This window comes from Psittacula echo (genome assembly GCF_963264785.1).
Source record: "Psittacula echo genome assembly, chromosome: 1".
In the NCBI taxonomy this organism is placed as follows: Eukaryota; Metazoa; Chordata; class Aves; order Psittaciformes; family Psittacidae; genus Psittacula; species Psittacula echo.
In genome coordinates this window covers 64382659-64399290 of record NC_137735.1, presented here as the reverse complement: position 1 = coordinate 64399290, position 16632 = coordinate 64382659, and the positions used below count along the sequence as shown (strand labels likewise).

At 37.3% G+C, this 16632-nt stretch overlaps 1 protein-coding gene across 1 annotated transcript in view; it reads left to right on the top strand.

The window, feature by feature from the left end:
* Positions 1–13750, top strand: part of DCLK2 (doublecortin like kinase 2) — a gene marked incomplete at both ends in the record, with an annotated part of 85179 nt that extends 71429 nt beyond the window's left edge. Inside the window, 6 exons of the mRNA XM_080614441.1 lie at positions 1881–2014; positions 3295–3372; positions 4978–5074; positions 7456–7536; positions 8687–8803; positions 13529–13750. Coding sequence (XP_080470567.1) covers positions 1881–2014; positions 3295–3372; positions 4978–5074; positions 7456–7536; positions 8687–8803; positions 13529–13750 — 729 coding nt within the window. The remainder of the gene's footprint in view (positions 1–1880; positions 2015–3294; positions 3373–4977; positions 5075–7455; positions 7537–8686; positions 8804–13528) is intronic.
* Between the last annotated feature and the right edge of the window lie 2882 nt (positions 13751–16632).

Sequence of the window (16632 nt, the reverse complement as noted above, 5' to 3'; positions counted from 1 at the left end):
GTCTCATAAAACAATTAATTTTAAAGCTATATCGATGAATTATTTATTATAGCTTGCAAGTGGGAGAAAAGGTGGGCTGAGTGCCATTTCTTTGAACTATCATATGGTTAGCATCTGGAGTAAATTTTTTTTTCCTCTTTCACTGTCATAGTAGGAACATCTTTCTGATGATTTACCAGTATTCTAACCAGGAATTAACTCTATCCATACATTTGTTTTGTCCTAGGGTACTGACTACTTTTGTTTCCAGCAGAGACATAAAATAATTGTGTTGACAAGAATTACCATCAAGTCTGCTTTGGGAACTGCTTAGACTACAGTTCACAGAATGGGAACAGCATGCTGTATTGCTTATTCACAGAGGTTATATTTATGTATTAGATACCGAGTATTAGATACTATGTGTTGTACAATGAACAGGGCCATAATCTTCCCTGCTTGAGCCACTGTCATCAGGAACGCTGGTGGCTTTCACCAACACACAGTAAGCATTTCTTAAAGCCTTCTGTGGTGTTTGTCAATCCTGTTTAATGAGGTTGCAACTAGAGTAGGAGTCGTGGCTTATCCCAGACCAGATTTTGAACTATTACGAAGACAGCATCAGAACCTGAAAATATTTTCCAATAAATAGTCAGTTCTTTCCCAACTAATTCCACTGATAGTGTTTAGCCATTTAAATAAGCCCTCAAATAGATTAATTGTTTAGCAAAAGGAAAGGGGAGAGTGTGTGCTTCGTCTAAAAATGTAGTCACAGCAACGTGGCACTTAAAAGAAAGACAATGAAGGTGGAAGTCACACTATCAGTGCATCTTCAAACATAGTCCAAAGAAATTTTAAGCTCTCATTACTGACTAAATCACTTATAAATAGGCACAAATGTCCTTTCTGCCTAGAAAGCCTAAAGAGGACAGTGGCAGAATGCTAAGATAACATACTGGCATTGAATGTAAATGCAAATAATTCCCATCAATTGCTACCTATAATTGCAAGTATTTAGTTCTACTACTACTCAGTTAGTAGTTAGTTTGCGCAGGGTCACCCAGCTGTCTGAATTACATTCTCTTTACTAGTCATGCATTTAAAAATACAAAAAATAAGAGTAATAGCAGATACGAAGATGTTATATGAGGGAGAACAAGTGTTTCCATTAATTATATGAATTACACAGGAGAATAAAGGAAGGTGTTGCTGCCTTACAGTATTTAGTTTGAATAAATCAAATTAATTCAGCCACTCTGGAAATTCTGTAGTCCTACATTCTAGAAAACTAGATCCCATTGAAATCATATTAACATAAATGTTTTACTTTAAGAACAAAACTGAGATTAGTTTCTTAGGGATGTTATCATCTTTGCTGTAATGAAACATTTGGATCTGCACAGAAACCTAAACACTTCTCAGTCAGCTTTCTCACTCCCATACTGAACTTGCCTAGACTAAGCTTAGGGAAGACATTTGCCTATGAAATATTCAGTATGCAGACTAAATTTACACTAAATTAGTCTCAGAGGTTAAACAAATCTGATTGTAGCTGCTAATCCCATTTTAAACTCTAGGTTGCAATTAAATGGAGGTATAGTTTTATATTTTTCTTAATGTATTTAAAACTTCTCAGCATTCTAGGACTGGGGTTTTTTCCCCCCCTCTAGTTGTTTAAGGCTGTATCATGGTCTGACCTACATAGCTGGCAGACAGCTCCCATGAACACTAGCTCCAGCTTCACTGTGGCAATCAGTGGTCATACCATTTTTCTCTTCTTTCCCTACAGCACAGTGGAAGTTACCTCTTTGTCCGGATTATTATTTTCCAAACAAATTAAGGGATTTAAAAAAAATTAAGATGTTCTTCTCCTCATTCTGTTTTTATTTTGCTGGTTCTAGGTATGTGAATATCCAGATGGAACCAAGTCTTTGAAGCTAGGAGACTTTGGACTGGCAACTGTGGTTGAAGGACCATTATTTACTGTCTGTGGTACACCCACCTATGTGGCTCCAGAAATAATTGCAGAGACAGGGTGAGGATGACTGACTGAGACATAGGTCTTTTAACCAGTTATTTTTGGCAAGTAGCTCCTAACTGTTGTAAGAATTAGAACGCTCTGACAGGCTGGTCCTTCACTGTTTTGAACCAAAGCACTTATGACAAAACAGGCATCATTCAGTTCTTTGAAAAGGCCAGTTTCCTCACTCATTCTGCTCCTAGGATTCATCTTTATCTCCTTGTCATCTTCCTAGGACCAGAGCTGTGGAGTTTTATTCATTTGTGTTCCCTGCCTCACCTCACCATTCAAAGCCCATTGTACCAGCCATGGCAGATGGTTGGGGAAAACCAAACAAAACACATTGTTCATGCTCGAAACAGAAAAATTCATATGGGAAGAGACTCTAGAGGTCACCTAGTCTAAACCTGTTCTCAGAGCACATCTAAAGTAACCTTGTTTGGGTGACACACGCTATTTGATAACTGGTGGTTTAATTAAACCACCCCATTTTTCTGCATTTAATAGGTGGTTGCATAAATACAAAATAATATTGTGAAATTGTAGAATTTCACAAGCCATCTTTCCTTTTAGACCCATTAGACCTCAATTCCATGCTAACTGGCTCTTGCCATACCTGTGACCATTCTGAATTTGGTCTTCCTAATGGAGGGAGGTTTGTTGTATTGTTTCAAGCACTGTTCAGTGCACTTGTCATATCAAAACATATTTCACAGCTGCAGTGAGTTCAAAGGGCACTTCATCTGCATGTTTTAGATTTTGACAAACTGAATCTCCTGGATAGAAAGGAATAGGGAAAAAGACCCCTTTTTGACCTCTAGTGTTTTAATTTCTGTGCTTTAAAAGAAAAGTGCAGTTCTTTTTTCCTGCGTTACTCGCTCAAGAGAGTGGAGAATTGGTATATTTCTTGTTGCTTAGCAACACATGATAACCTTACAGATAGTTACTCCACTGTGGGGACTAAGAAAGCATGTCCATGTCTTTTATCGTTAGTGATTCTGGATTGCGAAACCTTCATACTGAATTGAATCTGAGCATATTCAGAAGACCCTGGAGAGCCTTGAGGCTTATGGGGGGAAAAGAAAAGAAAAGAAAAAAGAAAAATGATGTTATGGTTTTCTAAGACTCTGAGGGAGACTAAGTAAAATGATGCTTAGGTACAAAATACATTTCTACATCATCAGCAAGTAACTTAGAGCAGATTCTAAATATATATTCATGTAAATATAATCAGGTTTTTTATTGGAATGTCTTTTTTTAAAATTAACACAAGTAACACAGTCTTGTTTTCTCAGATATGGCTTAAAGGTGGATATTTGGGCTGCAGGTGTGATCACATACATACTGTTATGTGGATTTCCACCTTTTCGCAGGTGAGTGTCCCTGTATGTCCAAGGGAAAAAATAGTAAAGAACCAAATTCTTTCTGAGCAAATCTTACCTACCTCCCTGAATAAGGTATCCTGGGGAAGAACATGGATTAGATTGACACGTTTTCTTTGCCCTTTTGTTCCTTTTTTTTTGTTTGTTTTTGTTTTTAAATTGTTTTCCCTTGTCACTCTTGTCACGTTTTGGGACCAATTTTATTTGCTATCTTTCTAAGGGAGCAACTGGTTTATTGCTGTGTGCAGGGATATCGTCGTGTGAGGGAATAGTTCATCTTTTTGCCCGCGGTGTATTCCAGTTCAATTAACGTGTATACTTTGCCCTCTGGTGTTTCTGTTTGGGCATAGCAGCTTACTGGTTTGTGGCGTTGAGGGTGAAGGTTCAATGGTAAACTGAGGTGAGGGGAAGAATTTATTTATGCAGCATTTTTAACCTTGTTAAGCTTCTGATAAGTGTCATATGAGCGATGGAATTTGAAAACGGGATTCTTGTTATTCAATGTCACAGTATGTGTGAGTTCTACTAAAAATAACATGGATGTGCTTTGTGCCTCAGCAATTATTTTTCCAGGGAATGAGAAGGAATTAGCACATTTTAATAGAGAATTCACCTCTTAACACAGAAGTTATTTTGTCCACTTTGACAGCAAAATACTTAGCTTTTAACTAAAAATCACCAGCCTGAATATTTTGCAAATAATAACATAAAAACAAATGCCAACGGAGAAAAAAAGAAAAAAAAAGAAGAAAAAAGGCATTTAGGTTAGGTATTTATTTTTTGCATGTGATTAGTTCATGTTTAAAACTGAAAACATGTTTTGAAAGGTATTTTATATAAACAAATGGCAACTGCTTTGAATAGAGGGGGGGTGGAGAAGGGGGGTGAGCATGAAGAGTGTCCACATTGTGCTATTAGAATCAGGTCTTAACTAAGGTTAATAAATATTTATTGCAAAACCAATTTGAGAGGTCAGTTGTTCATTACAGAAATAGGTTGGGTAGATGTTCACAGTGGCTAGGGCCAACAAACAAGTTAAGTTAAAAAAACCAACAAAAAATGCTGCCATTGATCTCTGAATATTTATGATACCATGTTTTTGAAACAAAAGTACTTACCCTTTCAGTATCAGTAGCCTGCCAATATTCAGTAAATTAAGGGTATCCTGTCCTTTCCGTATCTTCCCTTTGAATTTTTGAAAATTCTCCTGTTGCAACAGTTTAATGAAAAAGGCTCATTTCACTACCCCTCTCCCCCCTATTATGTGCTTTCTGCAGCAGATCCTTTAGAACTAGGCTGGCAAGTGACTTATTTTTTAATCACCTTTCTATGTTAGCTATGCAGTCTCTATTCCAGTGGAAGTCCTTTCATGTCAATATGTATTTTACACCTCAATATATTAGTTTTTTTGTTCTCATCACTTCTGAGTGTGTAACTATGGCAAACACCTCAGAAATGTTGCCATTATATAAGCTTGCAAATTACGCATTTGCAGTAGTTGATATAACACCATTTCTGTTCCTTCCCCAAATCAAGTTATAAATTCACATGACAAATTGACTTCTCATGGTCTTTTTCATTACTGCTGTTCTACAGTGAAAACAATCTTCAGGAAGACCTCTTTGATCAGATACTTGTTGGGAAGCTGGAATTTCCTTCTCCCTACTGGGATAACATCACTGATTCAGCAAAGGTATTTATTGATATCTTTTCTACCTGAAATAGTGTTTCCGACAAGCCACGGAAAAGACTGTGCACAGCTGGAAAGGCCCAGTGGAAGATTCAAAACAGACTCTTACCCAGTCTTCCAGGTGCTGTGCCTTTTCAGTTAGTTAGCTTAACTGTGCTTAATGAAAGCTCAGATTTTGCAGGCCATCATGTTATTGTCTGAGTACGTGTAGCAGAATGCTGACTGCATTCAGTGGACATCACATGCTATTCAGTTTACTTAATGATAGACTATTATAACAGGTTCAGTGCTTCAGCTGTAAAATAAGTGTCTCTGATTTTTTCCCTATCACTCTTAAAATTATTGCTATGTGGAGTGAATGTAATTGACGTATTTGTTCCTGTTTTACTTGAACCAGTCATTAGAAACTTTCAAGGGGTGCAGCCAGCTCAATTTGCCATTGCTAATAGTTCTTGTGTTATTGCTATTTATGTTGAAAATGGTTGTGTGTAAGATAAAGTTACAGTAAGTGCATTGGTTCTTCATCTTTTTTCACTGTATGGGTTGCTCTTTGTGCCTCTTGTTTGCTTTTCCCCTTGCTTACAGGGGCAAATGATACTGGCACAAATTGGTCCTTTGGTTTAGCTGCAGTGATTATCACTGTGGTTGGAGTGGCTGCAGTGTCTGCCACTAGGATTGGAGTGGCTGCAGTATCTGTTGTCAGGGTTGGTGCAGCTGCTGTACGTGGCGGCTGAGTAGCACCAGCAGCTGCGTTATCTGTTGTTGTCAGGGTTTGAGTAGCTGCTGTACTTGTCACTGGGGCTGGTGTAGTTGCTGTGCTTGGAGTTGGAGTAGCTGCGTCGTCCGTTGCTTTGCCCTCAGATCCAGAGACATCTTTTTTTCTTTTGAAGGTGCCTGGATAGTGTTGAACAGGGCTCTGTAGGTGTTTTCAGGGTGGTGTGGCCATAGGCAGGGGTGTGGCATTTAAGGCCCACTTTTCAAGCTAATTCAGTAACGTACTCTGAACGATATCAGAGGACTCTAATTAGCATGTGGAGATTATTTGTTATCCAGCCAATGAGAACTTGCATTTCTTTTGCATTTCCCAATGGCTTTGGGAAAAATCCATTTGCCAACATTTCCCAACCTCCAGTCATCTCACACTCTTCCAGACATGCATTCTGAACAACCAGGGCCTTCAATTTTGGTACCAAAGGTGACCTTTCACTTAGACTTACTCAGGCTAAATAACATAGCTAATTGGGAAACCTCTGAGTTAGATATCCTTTTATCTGCTTGAAGATGCCATTTCCCAAAACAGAAGTAATGAACTATCTCTCCTTGCAAAACTCTTGGTAAGAATATGAAGACTGAAAATTTGGAGGCTTTAAAAGGTTTTTTTGAGGGGGAATTTGGCTCAAAGGACACGAAGTTGATCATTTGGGAGGGGGACATAATTGTCTTAATAGGTTTGCAGAACCAAGAATTACACCAGTAAACTAGTTAGTTGTGTAAGAGTAAACTTGAATGAATAAACGATTGAAGTGAGTCAGTTTGGGTTGGTTTGTTGTCTTGGGGGTTTTTTATATGTTTGGTTGGTTGGGTATTTTGCGTGATTTTGGGGTTTTTTTTTTGTTTGTTTTCTTTTTTTATTTTACTAATTGCTTTGTATCAATGACCTCTTAAGCTTTATCATATCTGTAGACATTGTTAACAGAAGGCCCATGGAAGTATTTTATAAAGCTGAAGACATCTCCTCTAATGCCTCTAAAATATGATGAAAGCTACAATACCAAATCTTTTGGGATTAACCGTATCATTAGTAGAATTAAGCATTTTCTTCTCTTTCTATCATCTTATCTGCTTTTTCCTACACCAGGTGATCCTTAGTTGCTGAAATGAGTTAAATGTCTTTTATTCTTCTGGAGCAACACAGAAGAGAACATAGTTTTTTCAACTAGTTTCAGCAGTTTCTTGAATTTCTGATGCAGTTTCTTGCCTCTGATACGTGCTCTTTAGATACTGTTACTACTGTGCATGCCCATAGAAGATTTCATCCATCCCAGGTTTGTTTTCATTCTGGTCACCTGCATGAATATACAGAGAACAAACTGAAACATTATGGCTTACTTTTTTAACATTTCCTTTTCATCTGGTTTCAAAAGACTTGGAGACACATGGATATAATAAGGAAGTTGATATGAAATATGCTGCTCCACATACTTTTAAACCTAAAGGGCAAATTTTTTTTACGCCACTGAAGTTGCACTGAATCAGTGTAAGCTGGTGGTATTTTGTTTTTCACCCAGGTAGCAAGAAAATTGCACTGAGAAGAACTTTGTGCAACAATATTTTCAATTGGAATATTGTTCCCCACTCTCATATTTTTCTCTTTTTTAATAAAGGAGTTAATTAGCCTGATGTTACATGTCAATGCTGAAGCTCGGTACACAGCAGCACAGATCCTAAGCCATCCCTGGGTGTCAGTGAGTAAATTCCATTTGTTTTTGATATTATATCTCTAAATCTAACCATTAAGGTGTAGTTTTCAAAGCAGAAATACACTTCTACTATGCCCATTTCCCTTTATTGAACTGTTGGTCTCATTTCCACGTAAGATTGAACAGCAAGAGCTTCAGCTCTTAACAGCAGCATTGCTAACTTCTGTATTCTGGAAGAGGAGAGTGAGGGTATGACTTGCTGACAGCAGTTAGTAGGTGCTGGGGTTTGCTCTAGCCCTGCTTAACCTAACATGGCAGGCAGATGTGCGACTTGAACATCTTTTTTGTTATTCACATTCAACCTAGAAAACAGTCATCTCAAAAATGTGTATGTGAAAACACTGTTGTGTATGTTTGGCATCTTACTTGCTGCAATGCTACTTAAAGTACCATGTCCTGTTTCGCATAGCACTTCAAACTTCATAAGTTAATTAAAATTAGCAAATAAAATACCTAATTTAACGTAGGCACTAAGCTGGTGGCTGCTTGGTCTTTCACCTGTTTGGGCAGCAACAATGGGGAACACCAAAGTGCATTGCTTATTGATTTAAAATCAGTTCATTATTAATAAATACTAGGTTTACATGTACATAGTCAATGTTTAGTTCCACACACATTTTAAAAGAGGGACTGAATATGATCTGTGGAGTTCCCTCAAACAGGAGGAGACAACTGTAATGTGCCTATGCATACAGTTCCTCTCAAACATATTTGAGGTACTGTATAATGTTTCCAAAGTTAGGACATGATGGCACATTTAAGATTTAAAAGAAAGCCAAATGACAAATATGCTTTTTAACATAATTTCAAGCATATTTTTTTAATTTGCTTGAATTAAACTTGCAGCTTATGTGGGACAAATCAATGGACTGAAAGTATACAGCATCTCATGCAATTTAAGAAGCAGAAGTTCATACATGAAACAGTGATTGCTCTGCTTTTTTCTTCTGTAATTTGGCTTAATACTTTCAAACTATATCTATCTCACACAGCAGAGGGTATTTGCTTTTCAGCTGCCTGTCTGAATGCTTACTTTGCATTTAAAAGCAGGAAGTACTTGAGGATAATATTCAGTTACATTCAAACATACTTCTTTTTTTTCCCTGACTTGAATATTTTCTTTATTCTTATACAGGATGATGCTTCCCAGGAGAATAATATGCAAGCTGAAGTAACAGGTAAACTGAAGCAGCACTTTAATAATACCCTACCCAAGCAAAATAACACATCTGCTGGGGTTTCTGTCATCATGGTAAGAGAAATTAACATTTTTATATATTGATATTATACTTTGCATATTTTTCTAACAGTGCTCTATGAGCATGTGTGGTGCAAGAACAGCAAAGCTAGAACAGTCTTTAATTCTAGTCTTTATTTATGTGTAGTGTGGATTGTCTCATCATCGCTTGAAAGCGACCAAGTCTATCAATGTGCTAGCTAAGCTACAAAAACAAGCTTTCAAACAGAAACATGTAAACACTAAGTAGTTGTATGTTAAAACAAAGCTAATTAATGATTTGAAATCTTTCATTATAAAAACTCTAATCTTTTATCATGCTGACCACCTAGTTAGTTAAGTAGGCTTCTTTGCCCAACCAAGTATCGCTTGGTCTTAAGCCTACTGTTGTTCAACACTATGCTTGCTGGGAAACCAGACTCCATTTCAAAAAATTTCTTTGTAGTATTGAATGTTTATCACATTCATTTTGTCCCAGTCTAACCCCTGCTATGCACTTTCTGTTTCCTAATGAGGAACTTTGTTCAAAGCATGTGAAGGAGCCCTGATGAACTTTAGATGAACAGTAATTCCAGAAGGCAAATGTATGAATCATGGTAGAAGAAATGGAGTTTACTGTGATCAGTACTCAGAACTCGTAACTGACCCTGCACTTTTGCAGAGAATATGCAACTGTGTTAGAGGTTGAACTGCCATTCTGTTCTTACTGTGGTCCATTCTTGTCTAATGCAAGGACGGACACTGCACACACTTCAGTTACTACAGGAAAACTAAAACCGCCTATGGTAGGAACATAACGGTGAATTCCACCGTCAGCCATCTCCATTAGCGTTAGTTACTCTCAAAGTCCAGCCCACTAATGTTAACAAAGAATTGTCCTAATCATCTGAAAGTAGGTAAATTAGAATTATGTTTCTGATTTGATATATATATGATTTTGCAAATACATTTATATGAATTAAATAGGCAAAATATTAAATGTAGGAAAAGTGGTAAAATGAAAATTAGAGAAGTCAGAATGTGGATTTCAGGTTCATGCTATTGTCTACATTTCATTTGACAGTTTGACTTGACAGTTTGAGAGGGACTTCAGAGCTTCATTCTTTATACTGTTGAGACTATGGATAAGCCTGAAGCTGAAAACTGGTATAAAATGCACTATATGTAAATAAGAGCAATTTTAATTCTAACTCTCAGCCCCTCTCCAACTTGCATGCCACTTAAGCCTGTCTCAGATCTCTGACAGTGTAGCTTCTGGCTTCTTATTGGTGTGGATTTTTTTCCGAGTCTGTTAGCTACTGACATTCCTTAAGCCAGGAAGGTACACCTCATTTAAACTTTGCATTTTCCCTTTTCCTACCTTATTTCCTTCTTAAAGGAATGGAAGGATGTAAAAGCATAATTATTTATTTCTGGATGCAGTTCCCAGTTATTGCTGAAAAGTAACTTCTTGTTCAACACATTGTAATCTAATGAAGTTAACCCCCCAATTTGTTATTCTTGCCCCAGTTTATCTAGAGCATTGAAATTTTTTCTTTGTCTTAAGAAGTTCTTGTACTAGCACTCATTGCTTAAAAACATTCAGATTCCGACAAGCACAGTATTGTAATTCTCATGTATTGCAGTGCATTGCTATATTAGTCCATCTGCATATTAAATGGAATCCCTTTTAGCATCACTTCATTCAAATATTGTCATTTGGTCAATGCAGATAATACCATCATGTGGCAGATAAGTAAAACTGCACATACGTACTTCAGTGTTCTTGCACAGGAGACTCTTTCTGCCCGTAAAAGCATGTTGCTGTTGATTCATTACTGATTTTTTTTTTTTTTGTCAATTTCAAAATGTTCTGTAAATCTAAATTTGTTGCAATTGTGTTCTGCTTAAAGTAAGTCTAGTTTCTGTCCCTTGCTTCCTTCCTTTTTCCTCCTTTCCCAACGCCTGCATTGCTTTCCTCTGAGTAGGTCCAAGGCAATGGTACGTACTAACTGCAATGCTTTGTTCTGCTGCACAAAAAATACATGTTCTCCATTTTGAACGAGAAGAAAGGAGAAATAACTCAGCCAGTCTGAAGTGGAAAGAGGTTTACAGCCACACAAAAACAGTAAAGGAAAAATCTTTCAAACACTATAAAGAAGTTTTCTGTATTAAGTGTTGCATATTTGAAATATTATAAGGAAACACTGATGTAACTAGCTATTTTTTTGCTTCCTCAGACATGTCCTGGCCTATTCTCCTGGGAATAATTTTGTCCATATATGTATCTTGGAATATCCAAAAGCAATTATGGGAAAAAAAAAAAAAAAAAAAACAACCAAAAAACCAAACCCACTAAAATAAGCAGTTTCCATTTGAAATAAAAATTTTAATTGTAATTTCAGCCTTTACAGTATCACAGAGCTAGTCAGAAGGTAGTCAGTCCTAAATTCGTAAAAAGTCATTCTTACTTAGCAACAGTAAAATTAAGCCTCTTCTTCAATCTTAAAAAAAACCCCAAACAAACCAAAAACCTCTAAAGCCCTCAAAACCCAAAAACCAAACTGAATTTCATTACACAGGTATGCACTGTGAGGACAGCACAGGAGAAAATCAACCATCAGCATGAACTGAAAGCATTTCCTTTCCCTTTTTAAATAACTTATCCTGCCACTGAAATAGCAGAAACTTGTTTATTCACAACCCTTTTTCCAGCAAACGAGAGAGGAAATGCAACCCTGCCAGCATAGCAGCTACTTTAATAATGATAAAACTATTTCACATCATAGCTAATCTCAGAAGCCTAGATACAGCTTAGCTTGTCATTTCTTTGCATGCTACATTTGCAAGAGTTGATTGTTAGTAGCAGAGAATTCAGTTGTGTACTAATTTTCTCCTTGTACCTCGTTGCATCTAACTCAATTTAAAAAGAAAGAAAGAAACAAAACCCCACAAAACCCACCCTAAATCCAAAATACTTACTTATTCTTTCCTTTTGGGAACTTTTATACTCAGTACTTTGGTCTGAAAAAGCCTGGCAGGAAGGCTTTCTGGGTAGGAGGTGTATGATGAGGCTCCTTGCTGCTTCCCCTGCCCCAAGCACACAACCACATAATTATACAAAGTTGGAGTAGTTTCAGCAGGAGAGTCTGAGTGAGACTGATTACAGAGCAATCCACCACCCATATACCTGCAAATTCTAGAAGCCCTCTGAGAAAATCAGAGATACAAATCCAGCTGTCTTTGCTGAGGCAGGAAAAAGCAGAATTTGAATTTGTGTACTCCATAATGAAGTTAAGTTTCACTACCAAGCTCTGTGATCAGTTTGGAAAAAAGAAGCTAAGTACCTTATTTCAGCTGTCCTTGATGACGTCGTGCAGTAAACCACATCTGAAAAATGTACGTGATAAATTTAACTTGTATCAGAAAATTATTTCAGTATCTAAACCCACATATTTCTGTGTATGGTACAAATGCCACTAAAAATGTGGAGAAATTTGCACATTGATAAAGCAAGTCTTCCTGAGCAGTCAATCAAAAAAGGAAATTGCTAAAGAAAAGGCAGAGGAGTTGACCTGGCTTCACAATTAGCAAATCCCAGCTCAAAATATGAAATTCCACATAAATGTGAACATAAATATAAACCACAAAATGCTTACACATACATATGCATGGGGTGCCACAGAGATGGAACATGTATTTTTGCTCTGCTCCTCAGTTCAGGTGTCCACATTTGTGGATTACTGTAGAAAGCCCAAGCTGTACATGACCAGCGCAAGTGTATCTTGCATCATTCCTCATAACTGGAAAAGCTACAAACCTTAATTTGTATTAACTTAAATCAGTATTAACACTGGTTCTTAAAGATCTTCCACAAAATAAATAGTTAAGAGGCGCTGGATTTATAACGATCAGTATCGGCCTTCAAACTGTGAAACAAGATAAATTACGCTGTCCCTCCAAGTCTTAGAAAGCAATTTTGACATATGTTTCTGACACAAGAACTACTACATTTCCCTCTAGGTCACTTTAGACATTCCACTAGCAAGTAAACATTACACGGTGGTTTAATATAACTTGCAGTATCCTTTAGAGGATATGAAAGTTGTCAGCTTCAGCAGACACCACATACTCCAGATAATCCACCTATTACAGTTCTCAGTTTTCATTCTAACCTGCTACTGTCTTCTCCGGTAAACTTTTTTTAAGTACAGTATTCAGAAATTATGCCCTTTTGTCACTGTCAGCATCATGAGAGGCCATTTACTTACTCTCAACAATAAGCAGAAAAGTAGACCTTTAAGGGGGAAAAAATTGTTAGGCTTTCATCTGTCATCTTCACAAACTTCTTTACCATGTGGTTTGTTACAGGAAATGTATTATTAAATTTTCAATAAGTATCATATGAGTCCTTGTGTCTGCAAAAACACAGGTACGTAAATGTTACTAATAGCTAGTATGAAGAGTTCCTGTGGTTACTCATGTCAATTTTTTTCCACATCAGACTTGAGAGACAAAATTTTAAACTCATCATGGCAAACACATGTCTGGAAGATAAGTTTTCCTTATGTTTTCCCAAGTCAGCACCACAAAAAGCTGCAATTAATTACATATAAGATTTCTAACGTTATTTCTCCTTTTTTTCTGGCTCTAATGCATGCACTTCATGTCTTGTAGATTGTTTTAACCCTTAAGTTAAGGAAGGTTTTTTATTTAACTGCTATTTTCATATGTTACCTTGGGTTTTTTGTTTGTTTTTAGAACACAGCTCTAGATAAAGAGAGTCAGATTTTCTGCAGCAAGCGCTGTCAGGACTCTGGTAGAGCTGGAATGGAGAAAACTTCTGCAATTACTGCTGCAGCTGATGATCCTCGTGTGGCTGGGTCTGAGACCCTCTTCCCTGCTGCTTCTGAGCCACTCAGATCCCCCACGGTCCCTGCCTCAGTATCTCCTGAGAGATCCAGGGATCAGCCTGGTGCATAGGACTGATGAAACCAAATCCAACTGAAGCTCCCTAGACTCTCGCCACAATTTCTCATTTCACATGCCAAGTTTGTTTTCAGTTTGCGTGCACCCTTTCCTGGCGAGCCCAAGGCAGGCTCTATCATGGGAGACTGATCTAATAGTGGGTGAGTGATAGTGTAGTTCGAGTGCTCTTTGTCGGTGTCTTGAGAACAGCAGAAGGGGAAAGATTCTGGCAATGTTAGATGATTTTTAAGTTATCTGTGTTAGTTTAATTAACTGCATTTCACAGAGCCTTGGGCTCGAAATAGACTAACTTATGGTGTAGCTAACCATGTTTTTGTACGAGCAGTTAGACAATGAACAGTTACCTGGCCTCACCTCTACAAGCAGGTCCTATGCTGTTCTTCTGAGTGGATTTTTCAGAAAAGTTGGAGAGGAAGATAAGGGAAGAAAACTTGCATTCACTTTCTATTCTGATGCCTCTATTTTTAGCCAAGTTCCTCCTAAACTTGAAGAGGCAAATTTTCACAAAAAAAATTTTTAGTGGACTAACTATAAAAAATCATGAGACGAGCACTGGAGATAGAGGGAAGGATGGTTGTTTTTGCGTCATGTTTGTTGTCTGCATAACCAGCAGGCTGCAGGGTAGTGTTTAGATAATATGAATTTAAATAAAATGACTTGGGATGTAAACACAAGCACTGGACATTTATTTGTAAAAAAGACTGGAGTCAAGGAAGCCTTTTTGTTCTAGCCATTTTCTATCCTAAACACAAGTGTCCCATCCACACCCTTCTCCAAGGTCAGACTACCTAACAGATAAAAATACTTTGGACCTGTGAACAGAAAGCCTGCTGCATGTTATCTCTGCTAGGATGAATGGAGCAGTTCCTAGTTCTGGGGTAAGCGGATAGAGGAGCTCCTACAAATAGCTGCTGTCAATAGCTATCAGAGGTTTGTCAGTGCGATCCCCCTGTTCACCTGGTGCAGGCACTGGAAACAAGGATTGGGGAACAGCTATCCTTAATCTGCAGTCACAAGATAGATGAGGTGTTCTCTTTCCCATAATGCCTAGTTCAATATAGTATGTATTCAGCTTATTCTTTCCTTTGCTCAATCTTATGAATTGGTCATAGATAATTTTCTTTCTTAGCTATACTTTCTACTAGAATTGTAAAAGACAGACCTGCAATAAAGTTTCTTCATTAAAAAAAGCCATTCATTTCTTTGAGAATTCAGTTATTTTGTCAGCGAAATTGTTGTCTTATTCCCTCTGGAGAGATGGAACAGCTAGGTACCTACCAAAATGATTTCATAAAATTAACATGAAGGATTCCCATAACCTCTTAAAGTTCATTGACTCCTATGGAAGATACAGGTAAGACATGACTGAACATGAGTGTTTTACCTTTTGAAGATGCAATTAAAGGGTTCACTGGAGTAAATTCAAGAGATTGGGAGAGTATGGGAATGGCCTGTGTATAACATTATGTAAATTTATATTTTGTCACAGTGCAAAAATATGAAGATAACACTTTAACCTTACTCAGAACAGAAACTAGCAGGAGTCCATTAGCTAGCTATGGGTGCAGTTGGTAACTTCTGTAACAAGTCTTAGACTAACCTAAAGAAAGGATGAATAATTTCTGATGGAGTGGGCTAACCAGTCACCTACAGCAAAGAATAGGAGCCCCTGACAGAGAAGACAGTGATAGGCTGTTGAACTGGCAGGTAAGTAAAGAAGCAGCAGCAACAACAACAAAGTGATGAACTCTGGGTTGAGTTCTGTTTTTTTAATGTGAGGATGGATATTCAGTTGTATGAGGCTTATTTATTTTATGAAGAAAAAACTGTCATCATGTAGCTGAGCTATGTAAAATGTTGTGTTAAACAAAATCTCATGCATATATAAAAGAGAGGATGATAATTTGCCTGGTCAACAGCTGCCAGTTATAAAGAAGAGAGTAAAGACATACTTCCCCTGAATTCATGTCTCTAAGTTCACTAGTGATTGACATTTAAGCAGTCTCAGGCAAGTATTTGGATTCACAGAGCAGAGGCAGTTGACAGACTATGCCAAAAAAACTATTTAAAAATAGTGATGACAGTTGGAAAAGATGACCACATGGCAAACATAATTGGATGAATACATGGGATAACTGGGCAAATTCTTAACTCTACGTATGACCTTAGGAAAATTGTTATCAATCACTACTTCATGCCTTTATTTAGTTCCACAGATGTTAAATCTGTGTATATGCATAGGTGGCACGGTTGTGCCGCTCAGGGTATCACCGTTTAACATAAAAATAAAGACATTTTAGTGTTTGGTTAATGCTCAAACAATGAGGGCTTGTAATTATTATGTTTGGCTTGTTATCTACTGCACTTTCATTTAATCCTTCTCTCTTTGTAGAAGGATCAGTTGCTGAAAGGAGGCAAAATGAGAAATGAAACTGTAAACCAAACAAGACTACGCTGTTTGCTATAAAGGGAAAGAAACTACCATAGAACCTGTAAACAAGTTATACATTTGTCAAATAGGACTGCCACTTTTTTTGTTTAATAAAAGTAGCTGAAATTCATGTACCATTTTGACAGATATTGATTAAATGCCAGTTTTTCAAACACTCAACAGTGGCAGCACACTGATACTATGCCTATATTTAAAAAAATTATTTTAAAAAGTCTTTTTAAAAATCCCCAGTCCTTTTAGCTCCTTTGAACATGAGCAGTTGTTCATATATCCCAATGGAGCCAATTCCTGCAGTTCTAGATCTGAAATCCTAGAACTGAATCCTCCCCTGCTGTAAATCAGCATAACACTAATTTTACTGAGATTCCCATCAAAATACAGCCTTAAACATGATTCTCCCCATTCTTGAACTTACTTACAAAAT